Source organism: Sprattus sprattus (assembly GCF_963457725.1).
Source record: "Sprattus sprattus genome assembly, chromosome: 11".
Lineage (NCBI taxonomy): Eukaryota > Metazoa > Chordata > Actinopteri > Clupeiformes > Clupeidae > Sprattus > Sprattus sprattus.
Window position 1 is genome coordinate 5,254,224 of NC_137909.1, and position 12,988 is coordinate 5,267,211.

At 43.6% G+C, this 12,988-nt stretch overlaps 1 protein-coding gene across 3 annotated transcripts in view; it reads left to right on the forward strand.

Moving 5' to 3' along the window:
- sema4d (sema domain, immunoglobulin domain (Ig), transmembrane domain (TM) and short cytoplasmic domain, (semaphorin) 4D) overlaps nt 1-11,436 on the forward strand; it is a gene marked incomplete at its 3' end in the record, with an annotated part of 44,564 nt that extends 33,128 nt beyond the window's left edge. Inside the window, exons 10-21 of one of the 3 annotated variants that reach the window (XM_080847933.1) lie at nt 75-226; nt 519-694; nt 1,459-1,615; nt 2,804-3,026; nt 3,129-3,244; nt 3,866-4,041; nt 4,189-4,235; nt 4,664-5,059; nt 7,145-7,357; nt 9,957-10,172; nt 10,501-10,592; nt 10,964-11,436. In XM_080847933.1, the coding sequence (XP_080704059.1) occupies nt 75-226; nt 519-694; nt 1,459-1,615; nt 2,804-3,026; nt 3,129-3,244; nt 3,866-4,041; nt 4,189-4,235; nt 4,664-5,059; nt 7,145-7,357; nt 9,957-10,172; nt 10,501-10,592; nt 10,964-10,978 (1,979 nt within the window). Of the gene's footprint in view, nt 1-74; nt 227-518; nt 695-1,458; nt 1,616-2,803; nt 3,027-3,128; nt 3,245-3,865; nt 4,042-4,188; nt 4,236-4,663; nt 5,644-7,144; nt 7,358-9,956; nt 10,173-10,500; nt 10,593-10,963 lie in introns of those variants that run through there. The other 2 variants (XM_080847932.1, XM_080847931.1) reach the window with 2 other exon arrangements.
- Nucleotides 11,437-12,988: the final 1,552 nt, after the last annotated feature.

Consider the following 12,988-nt stretch of genomic DNA (forward strand, 5'->3'; position numbering starts at 1 on the left):
CCACATGATTTTTGTGTGACAATCTTAATTACAGATTTCAAATCCATTACTTTACCCATTCATCTTGTGTTCAGAGCCCAGCTTTGTGTTTGCTGATGTCATCAGAGAGGGCAAAACCAGCGCTGATGATGAAGACGATAAGATCTACTACTTCTTCACAGAGGTGTCTGTGGAATATGAGTTCTATGGCAAGCTGCTGATCCCCAGGATCGCACGCGTCTGCAAGGTGAGCACGTCATCTGGCACAGAGTGCGTTCTTGGACGCCAATCTGTCTAAACACAGTGGAAGGGTTAATCAGGGGTTAGGCTACCTCAGACAATGGAGGGTTTAAGCTGGTTTCACTTCGTCATTCAAGCAGGTGGAGATCTTACTTCTGATTCTCTGATCTAATTTGAGTGATGTCTGAAGGTTCCCTTAAAATATTTATATTTAAGGTTTAAGCTTTACTTACACTTTGTGACGCTATCAAAGGGCTCAACTCCACTCACCCTCAACCGTTTCCTTTTCCTCTCCCCAGGGTGACTTGGGTGGCCAGAGGACGCTGCAGAAGAAGTGGACGTCCTTCCTGAAGGCCAAGTTGGTGTGCTCCATGCCTGAGCTGAACTTTGTCTTCAACGTGGTTCATGATGTGTTCATCCTGAAGACCCCAGACTGGAGGGAAACTGTCATCTATGGAGTTTTCACTTCTCAATGGTGGGTGTGCTGGTGCGGTTTCTGAATGCCAGTGGGTTGTCTTGTGATTTTCACCAGTCACTTAATTTCCTCTTTTGTCTTATTTATCACATTTATCTTAAACTGCTGCTCTCACCTAACCTGGTGACACCAGCCTACGTATTTCCGCCTGATTTGATTTCAAGCTCATACGTAGTCTGGCCCAGCCCCGCCTAACATCGTTTCCAGGCTTCACCCCTACAACCGCACCAATCAGCGAACAGTTCAGAGCTGTGACGCAAAACTCGCCTTGCCAAGGTGCATGTAGTCCAGCGGAGTTTGTAGTTTACCAGCATAGCAAAAATGGCGACGGAGGAAGAGACACGAAAAGGTATCGGAGAAGTTGTCTCAACTCTCGAGAACATCAGAAAATTAAAAGGAGAACAAGAGGATTGTCTTGTAAGTTTTATGATTTGAAAGGACGTCGTAGCTCTTCTCCCAACTGGCTTTGGGAAGAGTTTAATCTACCAGATGGCCCCGTTAGTAATGGAGAGACTGGGGAGACCGAATGCTTACCAAACGTTGCTGATTGGTTAAGGCAACTCCAATGATTTTAAACCTCAAGCTAAGCACCCGCCCATCTCGGAAACGAAAATGCATGGGGTTTTGCCAGACTGACTGACGGAAAGAAATGGAGTCACAGGCTGGTAATGGCCAGGCTAGCTCTCACCATCTGTTAAGTCTATGCTAAATGTCTATGCTAAAAGTCTATTTTAACTGACTTTTTTTTGTTCTGTCTCTTTCAGGGGGAATGTTGGCTTGTCAGCCGTGTGTGCCTACAACATGTCATCTGTGGAGGAAGTCTTCTCAAAGGGGAAATATATGCAGAAAGCCACTGTAGAACAGTCCCACACAAAGTGGGTTAGATACAACGGCATCACCCCCAGTCCTCGTCCTGGAGCGGTGAGTCGTACTTCACTCATGCCAGCCCCCTTAGATGGAGAGAAGTGGACGGCCGTAAGCTTAGGCACCAAAACACTTTGCCAGGATGACTTCTAGAATAAACCTTTATATCTACACATGAAAAATAGAATTATTTCAAACAAAAGCTCATAAAACTGAATAGAAGAATAAGCACTTTTGTGTCCCTATCCCTAAGCCTCCAGCCACACTCAAATAAATGATATAAAACCAAGCCATGAAAGGACACAATATGTGTCATGGCAAGCAACTGTTCATCACCAGCACAATGCTGAATAGAATGTAGAAACTGCTGTCATCTAGACTGATCAGCTGCAAATGGTGTCACAGGAACGGAAAGGCATGATAAGTCATGCAACAGCAACTTCAAAGGTGACCTTGTTTGTCTAGGGAACATGGTTATGTTATTGTTTTCTGGTAAGCAATTGCAGACAGGCTGACATGCATACCAGCATGTCACCAGGGAAGATACTGTATCAGCCATGTTTCTCTTTAAGCACTGCCTTACTCACCTCATAGAATCCTGTAGAGGTAGAGATGAGGCTGTCTTTACTCCGACTAAGCCCTTTGAGCCCCCCGACTAACTCACAGTGGTTATGGTCAGTGTCCGTGTTGGTCAGGTTAGGTGTTGTTCCAGTATTTGGGGAATCTGTGTGTGGTGAAAAATAACTTTCACTTTACTTTATCAGAAAAAGTAGGGGTGATAACCTTGGTGTTTAGTATGTCTAACACAGCCAGTCGGCTTGTTCTCTCTCTGCTCATGTCCCCACAAGACCTCTAATGTGAGGTGAGCGTATGGGTACACACACACACACACACACACAGAGAGAGAGACAGAGAGTGTGTGTGTGTGAGGTGAGAGTATGGGTGCACAGAGAGTGTGTGTGTGAGGTGAGAGTATGGGTGCACAGAGAGTGTGTGTGTGAGGTGAGAGTATGGGTGCACAGAGAGTGTGTGTGTGAGGTGAGAGTATGGGTGCACAGAGAGTGTGTGTGTGAGGTGAGAGTATGGGTGCACAGAGAGTGTGTGTGTGAGGTGAGAGTATGGGTGCACACTCACAGAGAGTGTGTGGGTGTGTGTGTGAGGTGACCATGTGGGTGCACAGAGTGCACTACTGCATCCTCCTAGTAGGTAAGTTGATCATCAAAGAAACCTGCTCTCTTCCTGCAGTGCATCAACAACCACAACCGTCTGCAGAACATCAGCAACTCGCTGCATCTCCCAGATAAAACCCTACAGTTCGTGAAGGACCACCCACTGCTGGAGGACCCAGTGCTGCCTATTGGCAACGGCCCCAGGCTCATCACCAAAGACGTCAACTACACGCAGATCGCTGTGGAGAGGGTCATTGCCCTTGATAATAATGTGTATGACGTCATCTTCACCGGGACAGGTGAGGCTGTCTGTCTGTCACAGCTGGGCAACTCTGAGGAGTTATTACATCACTGTTCTGGTTCCATTTCACATGAACACTGCCGTTTGCTTTTTCAACCAGATAAAGGAGTCTTGCACAAATCTGTGGTTTATGAGGGAGAAGTCCATACGGTGGAGGAAATTCAGCTCCTCAAAAACGCTGAGGCCATTAAGACGTTGCTTCTGTCAACACAAGGGGTAAGGCAATGGCTTCTGAGCCAATAGAAAGAAAATGGTGCATGCATTGATCAGCCACATCTGGTGAGCTTTGCATATTTACGCTTGCCTCTTCTCCAGCGCCCAAAGAGAACAGCTCATCTCTGCTATTACATTTGCTCCCCCCTTTATTTTTTTATTCAGATAGTTATTAATTTAGCCATACTTCCCTTATCCCCCCCAGATCAGATTCAGTTTTGCTTACACCGCTGGTTTAGGATAACTGTCCCATGTAATATCAGCTGCATTTCTACTTGACTGGGAACGAGAAACTTTCCGATGATGGAGACAGCGAGTCTGCACAATCAGACAACCACAAGTCATTCTTTCATTTTGCAGCCAATACCCACAAGTGTGTCTATTGTTCATCCTTGTGCCTCACAAACATCAGATACCTGTTTGTGGTTCTTGTACACTGATATTCAGAACCACAGAACCCAACGTTGAAACTGAATACCCTGCTGCCTGATGGATCTTTTAGGCCAGTGCTGCTGAGACTTGCGCTTCATGTGTTTCGCTATGCTGCCCGTGAATGACGGGTGTAATGACTTATTTAGTGGCATGTTATGTTAAATATCTCTGTCCATATGTGTGCGTTACCAGGCCAGGTTTTTGTATGCTGGTTCGGATTCTGGTGTGGTGCAGTCGCCCACTGCCTTCTGTGAGAAGTACCCCACCTGTGGGGACTGCATCCTGGCCCGGGACCCCTACTGTGCCTGGGACCCCCAGACCTCAGCATGTGTCAACATATTCAACAACCAGGATGTCACAGATCTCAGGTATGCATGGATCTGCTGTCCAACACCCACATAGCTTTTTGTAATGACTATATATACTGATTCACAATGTAACATAAATCCTCAACATATTATTGTTATTTGACTAGACTACACTCCTAATGCTTATTTTCTGGTCTGTTTTTACAGTCGTTTGATCCAGAGCCTGACTGGTGACGCTGACAGATGTCCCCCAGGTAAATGAATGGAGTGCAGGGGTTGATAATGTCCAGTAATGAGCAGGAAAAGGCTGCTAATATGATAAGGATGTTGCATCTGCTCCACAAAGCCTGGAGAGTGCAGCCATCAATGTCCTGTGTGTTAGCCTATCAGCAGGGTTGATCAGGGTGCTTTGAGTTATGGAGCCTCTGAATGGATTTGTGAGTAGAGGGAGCGCAGCAGCTAATTATTAATTGCTTCAGCGAGGGCCTTCCAGGCTTAAGTTAGGATGCCTTCTGTCCTAACTTAAGCCTGGAAGGCCCTCGCTGAAGCAATTCATGATTAGCCTGGCTAAAAATGGACATCGTTCTTGCATTTTGCAATGCAGACAGTTAAATAGTAGAATGGGAAGCGGGATGCACCAAGAAACCTGTATACACTCTAAATACACTTTTCCACTTTGCAGCCAGGAGATCTGCACCCGAGGAGTACCAGGACATGGTAGTGAAGCCAGGGAGTTCAGCGGAGCTGCCCTGCCCCCTGCTGTCCAACAAAGCAGTGGCACTGTGGAGAGTTAATGGTAGCGTCCTGACCGACGAGGCCTCCAAGTTCCACTTGCTGTCCGACACGGGGCTGCTGATCTACAGTGTGGGCCCTGAAGAGCAGGGTGTCTACGAGTGCTGGTCTGTGGAACGGGCCGCCGGCAAGGACTTCAGCAGCCTGGAGGCAGGATACAGACTTCGTTTGCCGGTGAAGCCGCGCTCACCTGGCCTCCTCCCCCGCTCGTCGTCCTCCGCGAGCACTCCTGCCACAGTCTCCTCCGGCGCTAAGCCGGCCAACGTGCCCACTGCACCTGCTGAAGGTAATGGTATCACCTCCGGCCCCCCTCCACTAACATCTGCCCTGACTAGCTCCACCCAGCAAACCCCCCCATTAACCCCAGCCCTCAGCTCAAGTATCAGCCACACCGCTAGTGCCCTGCAGCCCATGCCCCCCTCCAGTAACGAGCCGAGCACCAAGACGCTGGACCCCTCGGCCGAGTATCTGCAGCACGACAACAGCAGCGCCCTCCTCTTCCTCTTCCTGCTCTTCTTCTTGCTCTTCCTGGCTGCGCTGGCATACAACTGTTACATGCGGTACCTGCCAGCGCCATGCCTGCGGCTACGTGCCGCCCTGCTGGGCACGCAGAAGAAGGCTCAGCCCGAGTACGTGGCCTGCGAGGCGGGACTCATGGAGACGACGGCAGAGAAGCCCGAGCTGACTGAGCAGCTGTTCCAGAACGGAGCTCAGTTGCGTGCCCTCCGTGACACCGGCTATGAAACGGAACCTGAATGTGGGAACGGCCAAATTCCCTCGCAGGGTTATGGTGATGAGAGCCCTCCGAAAGAGAGGCCCTTTGATGTGGACTGCGTGTCGCAGCCTATTGAGTATGCAGATGCTGACTAGCTGTACGGAGTGCACAGACATGTGAGAGGGGGAAACCCAAATCCCCACTTTTCATTCCTCATGTAATTCAGGCAAAGAGTTCAGTTGTTGAGCAGTTAGTTGTCCGTCATTTCAAGCTTATCACATACAGTACGACTCAAGTTTAGTGAACAGAAATGTTCTGCTAAATTATTTACACTTTCCCCCAAAACATTCCCTCCCTCCCTTTCCTCTTGAGCTTGATGCAATATGAAAAGTATTTTAAATTTTGTAATATAGAATTTAGCTTTAAACTGAACAACCTGTGTAAAACCTTGTGCATCTCTCTGCAAGACAACTCAATTGAATTCCAAATTGGAAACATGGTTTACCAAATTGGTAAGTGAACTTGATGTTTTCCAAATTGGAGTATGGAGTACTTCTTCTGTGTTTGTACATCTTGAATTCTGGTTCAGTGTTTCTGTGTGTCAATACAGAAACACTGAATTGCCTACATCAAATTGTGACCGATATGAATCAGTTGCCTCCAGACCGTGGTCCATCACATGTGGTAAACCTCAGGGATGTTTGATCAGACTTTGTTCTGGAACTTTACCATTAAATGCTTGGGCAGTTAGGGGATGGGGGGGGGGCATCGTGAGGCCAAACGCACTGCTCAGAGAAGAGGGGGGGCGGGAGGGCCCTGTCTGGGAGACGGATTGGACTCGTAAAGAGACATGGATGGGAGACTGCTGAAACCCAAACAGCTGAAGTGGTTCAGAATATATTTCTACAGGCTGCAAAAGTGGCATTCTGTGAGCTGCACCTTTCAGATGCCATGATTTCATCCGAACAGTCTTTTAACGGAGAATATGTGAATCCAGGTGGAGCTTGGGCAAGATGTACAATCTCACTACCACAGACTAACAAATACAACAAACGATTGGTACCACACTTGACCAAAAATATGCTGAATTCCTTGATGGTTTTTGCACTCATACAGAAAATCACTAAACCAAGGGACTCTTGTAATTTGTGTTTTTTAGTTTATTTTATGTTTTCTTTTCATGAAGTATTTGCAGCTGTGGACCTCCCTTTTTGAAACGTGAAGAGAAAAAGTTTATTCAGATCTGTTTTGTTAAGCAGGTGTATACCCCCTATGGTCTCCTCAAATATGAGGCTTCTACAATTAGTCAGGGGCCATCTTAGACAATGGCAGGTGAGAAAGAAAGTCTTCTTACCAAACTTTTAATGTACAATAATTCTATACAGATAGTGATGTTATTGAATTTTATTTGACTTGTAGGTTTCTGTGGTAAATTTATGTTTGACATTTTTATTTTCTCTTGAAGCCTTTTCAAAAGGCATAACATCACATTTGTTCCATCAGTGTATGATCTGTGGTATACCTCCCAGCTGTTTTCCTCAGTGCACTCATCTTCTCTTCCTACCCATTACCTCCTTGACACACACATACTCACTCTTTTCCTTTCCTTTTCTCTTTCCCTCCTGCCTGTCTTGCACTCTTCTGTCACCCTCACAGCCCCTGCTGTCTTTTTTCCTCCTGTTGACACCTCGTCCGTGTGCACCTCTGGAAGTAGTCCCTCTATCTCTCCTTCTTCCTCACCCCCCCGCCCCTCCTCCTCCTTCTCCGCTGCCCTGCAGGGTGTGGTGAGGCTGCTCCCGCCTATGCTGCGGGATCAGGCCTGGGGGGTCCACACTCACCAGGTTTTCCTGCTCTTCTGCCTAGCTGTGGGTGAGTGGCACCTTTGACCTCTGTCCTGTCACCCCTGCACTTCCCCTCTGTCATGTGTTGCATGCTCTCCACGTCTCATAGCATCCCTCTCGGCCTGTCTCGTGTGTGAAACATCCTGGCTCTGGGAGCTGACCACTTCCTATGTTACTTTCATTATTCCTAACGCCACTAAAGTGGTAAAGGTAGAATATAATATAAGCTTGGACATATTTTGAAATTATTTAAGCTACAAGGTAATTTATTTTGTCCTGCAGTTTTATTGTGTGTTTTTCTTTAAACTGGATAAAGTTTCTCAGATTAAAATTTAGTATTTTTCCAAGATTATTTTTGTCCCACTAATGCCTGGCAAATCATCACTGCAAATGTAAACAAACTACTTCTACTGATGATGAGCAGCTGTGTTAGGAAAAATTCATAATTTTTTTGTTTTAAATTTTTTACATTTTTTATGTCAAGCCTCTATGGAACAAAGGGTAATATCACTGTGTCAATTATTTAGCTTATCCATGCCTACCTATCCATGGTTTTCCTGAATAGTGTAAATATTTTGTACATTTGATGTAAATACAGTCTTGCAGTTTTTGGTTACTGTTGACAGGGAGGCTAAATAAATGTTGACCTCAAATGGTTGGAAAACCCTTGTCCTTGTAATTTTGCCAGTCTGGAATGGGGGAATCACAACGTGTGTGTGTGTGTCTGTGTGTGTGTTTTGATGGATCAATGCATAATGAAAAGTAGAATATTGACTGAAATTAAGGTAATGCCAAGCATCTAGAGTTTACATATATTTAAGACAGGTATGTGTTATTGAAATCGGATACAATTAATGTCTGGTTATCTTTGTAATGTATAATTTTTCTCACAATTTAATAATATTATTAGTAATACTACTGTCCTTGCCCAAAACACTTCAGGGCCATTGTTCTGTTAATAGTTTAGCTGGGTTTTAGAGTTTAACATGGTTTACAAATAATACAATAGATTTAATGGCATTTTTCATGGCATTCAAGGTCCCATTACATCATATAATATCAATAATAAAATAAACAATAGTGAAACATGGACAGAACTGAGCTTTGCTCTGTTGCTTATTCTAAGACTACCCCAAGGCTCCTTACCTGTTTGGTGAAACCATAGGTGCTTATTACCCAGCAGTGGAGCTTAAGGGGACACCTGACAACTTTTTAAACCTTAGAACTGCTGACCTCTGTGGACCGACACCCACCATTATTGCTGCTGTCTGTAGGCTATGTATTTTTCTTCCCTTGTAGGCCCATGTCATCATTTAGAACTACTTTGACTGTGTATTACAATGAAATGTAATATAGGCCTTTTACTTCAGTCAACGTGGACAACCGTAACTGACGGTTAACTGACACGCAAATAAAGGATTCTTCTTTCACAATTTGTACACTTAGCGCCATTGATAAAAGTGATTTACCGGCCAAGGGCAATATTTATTTCATGCATGGACGGATTATGAAACCATGGGCCCCTGGGCCTGGACATGGAAAAGCCCCCCCCTTCGCGCACGGCTTACTTAAATGTAATGAAATATTTTTTTCAACAGCACAAATTGGAAATACAATTTGTGCTGTTGAAAAAAATTGTATTACCAATTGTGCTGTTGGAAAAAAAAAAAACAGCACAATAGCTAAATTCACCTGTTCCTCAACAGGATTGACAGTGCACATACACATTTTCTTACACAGCGCAGCTAAACTCAATTAAAGCCAACAGCAAATGAACAAAATACACCCACAAATCAGAGATACATAACAGCGACTTCATGCAGAGGCTCTGGCTTAGGGCCCCCCTGAGCTCATGGGCCCCTGGGCCTGGGCCCAGTAGGCCCATTCGGTAATCCATCCCTGATTTCATGTTACATTCAAGCACCAGCTAAATTCATTATAACCCTGATATTTTGAATAGTTTCTAATATTGGTTCCCAAAATTCTTACATTTGTTGGCAGATGTGATGCTGATTGTATTTATAGAACTTTAATTAATAGCGTATTGACAATACATTTTCATGGGTCTAACTTTGTTATCGACAACATTTAGTGGCATTATTGTATCATTGTACGGTTTGGATATCGTAGTTCTGGTTTCCAGATGGTTTAGCAGCGTATCGCCGGAGTCCAAGTTTGTTTGTACACAGCATTCACACAGATTCCTGTTAAGGAGAATTTCTGCTCGCTGTTCCCATCCTTTTGCACAGCGCCGCAAGCCAGAAATTACGCCATTTCCACTGGGGCATGGTGCTCCAGCAGAAATGGTGCCGCCAGGCGCAAGTATGGGAACGGCAAGCATAAACCCCAAATGTTCCGGTTTAAGTAGCCGGCCTACAACTTTAAAGCACAGCTAAGCTAGCCAGATGCTAACTGACAGAGGCCCTGTAGGTTTGAAGTTTAAGGTGAATGCATGTCAGAGATATATATATATATATATAAATGTGAGAAGTTGAGAGCCTGGATGTAACAATAGTCCTGTGAGATGTAAGCAGGATGATCTGTCGATGACTAACCATACAAGAGGTTCTTTTGTCAGGTCATGCAGTCAGAATGCCATGTCCCCCTGAACTGCTGTTTGTCCTCAGGTCCCAGTGATGTGCACATTAACTGGCTGGTCGATGGACAGACACCACACTTGTTGTCAGTCACTGAGCACAGGCTTATTGTTACCCAGGAGACCGTTTTGCTCAGCAGCTGGGTGAAGGAGACCCACCTGTCCAAGGACTCCCACTACCGTTGTACTGCCACAGCCAACACTGGCAACGACACCGCTGAGGTGCACATCCGCATTAGTCGCAGAGGTAGCAACTGCACTCCGCTGGTTCTGAATCTGCATGGACACCTTGCATGATAACTCAATTGAGGCCTGCAAAGTGTGCTGAGTATATCCTCTGTGGGTTAGCAGCAGATGGAGATCTCTGATCACCAACTTAGTCAGCTCGGTGTTACTGCATGAGGAAATGGCATGTGTGTGGAAAAGATTGAACACACACTTGCAAACTTTAAAACAGGTCTGTTTCCATTATTGATAGGGATAGGAGACTGGCACATGAAAATGTAGCTTCATGTCACTAAACAATGCATCAAAGCTGTCTGTAAGGCCCATTAAAATATGCTATTTATGAATAGATGAAGACACAGATATCTCCAGAGACATGAGTGAATGGAGAAGTGCGTTAACAGACCATGAAAAATTGCTGAAGAGATGGAAAAGAGCATGGGTAGGTACACCTCAAGTAAATGAAATGGTTTTATTTTTTAATATTTTTTACATTTGTCTCAATATTCTGTAGGCTACTGTATGCCACGTTGAAGGGGAGTGGCATCAAGTGTTAGTGGTGATAACAGGCCTGCATGTTTAAGGTGGTTTTCTGCACAATTTGCACTTATTTTTAAACAAATATCAGTTCAATTGCGCTGCCCATCATCTCCAGTTCACAAAAAGGACTGAAACCATGAAACTGTGCAAGGTTGCACATGCTAGTATAAGATTACTTAATTTCTGTTCTCTAATGGAATAATGACATTTTATTGTGACCATGAATGATGTCTAAAAGCCTGATCTACAAATCACATTTCTTTCTGCCTCTAGAAGCCTTGTTTGTAAGTGGGAAACACGTGTACAACACTGGATTCCTTTCACTTCCACAGGAAAGCTGTGGTAGACAAGGCATCATCTGAGATTTCAGAGAAGTCTACTGGCTATGGTTGATCCTTCAGGTACCATCTTCTGGTGGATGTGCATCAGAGTGAAGGACAAGACACAGGGACTTACATGAGCTGCCTGCAGCACTCACCTGCTGAGCTTCACAGCATACACTACAGTTGACCTTCCTCAAGTACATGGGAAGGACAGGTTTGGAGCTGAGGAAGTCTAAATATACATGTATGTGATAGAGTTGTGAAGGGGAGTAAAACTTTAAATCAGCACATGACAATCAACTCATGGTTTAGAGTTTGCATTTTCTGCAACTACATCTTTGTGGTTACTGTGTTGACGGAGTGTATGCCTTCTGACTGATTATGGCAATTAATCACAATGTCTTGGTGTATAAATGATTGTGTATAGGACAAAGATTAATCTGTATCTGTAATTCTCTTGACTTTTTTTCATGGTTTTCCCAAATAAATGTTATTGAAATATTATCGGTAACATTTCAGATCCAGTTTGCTCTGTTGACCCTGTGCATATAGTATATTTATCCTGGATATGCAACTTTTTTTCAAACACAGTTCTGTTAGAGTTGATTTACAACTGATATAACAGGTAGAATTGTACTATAGTAATGTATTTAATTTGATGTACCGTGCCACAAACTAATAATAATGTCCTGCAAAAGTTATAATTATTACGGTTGTGGGAAATTAGTTATTACATGAGTGGTAGGCAACAGTTTTAACATTTAAAAAGTGCATATTTGTATCACATTTGTGCAAAGTTATGTAACATGGGTCTATAATCATTACATTAATTCTGACTCTACTTAGTAGGATGTGATACTTGTTTTTTTAGTTTGATTTCCAGGGGTGATTTTGGCAGCAGGCAAAAGATTTGAAAAGGGACTAATACCATAGAAAAAGTGTCCCCTTCAGCCTCTGGCTCACGGATACGGTCAGCAGAACTCTGTATGAAATTAATAAGTACACAGTGAATTTGATTTTAGGCACTGGCATATCAACTGTCACTGAATTACTAGTAAGCTAATTGCACACAGCTGTTCAAACTTACCTTACATGCCTGGTTACCATTTGTACAATTAATTCTGATTATTCGTGCAAATCTTAACCATGGGTATGACACAAAAAGTTTTAATGAATTGAAAGTTTACTCTGTTGTGATGTTACTGTACCATAGTGAAAGGTCTATGGCCAGATTGCATTTTGGGATTTTCCCTTATAGTTTTACTGACCAGGGATCTACAAGGAAAATCAAGACAACCCAGCCAATGGTCCAGCTCTCACATTTGGTAAAAAAAACATGGTAAACAGAATTATTAGACTGGGAGGTTGTATGAATTAGTGCTCAGGCATATACACCAAGGTTTACACAATCTAATGTTAAACTATTATATATAGATCATAATACAATAAATACACTTATTAAATATGCTAGGCCTACTTTAAGGCAGTGAATGGTAATGCAACTACTTTTTTTTAACAGACAATTATATCTTGGTTTTTTAACATATCAAAATCTCCTCCACACTTATTTAATTAGCTGCCTTTCTGCAGTGCCATTCTCCTTTGTCAAAACAGACCATTAAATGGTTAACCAATAGCACCATCTAGTGGTCACAATAGAAATTAGACTACTCTTACCCATTTTTATAAAAATTAGGGTTTATTTCAAAGTCATAACATTCATAACACTGATAGAAGACAATTTTCCCATCACTATGTTGCGAGAGTGCTCTGTAAGGAATGTGGAATGATCTCATGGACTCATTTCTACTCAAGTCAGGCATGGAGGCATAAAAGAGAGAAAAAAAAATATCGACCACCACCAGATAATGCACAAAAAAAGTAATTCCATTTCAAAAGCTGTGATACAGTATCGGCCAAGATTTTTCATGTATGTAAATAGGCACAATTAAGGAGACTAAATTAAAGAAAACAG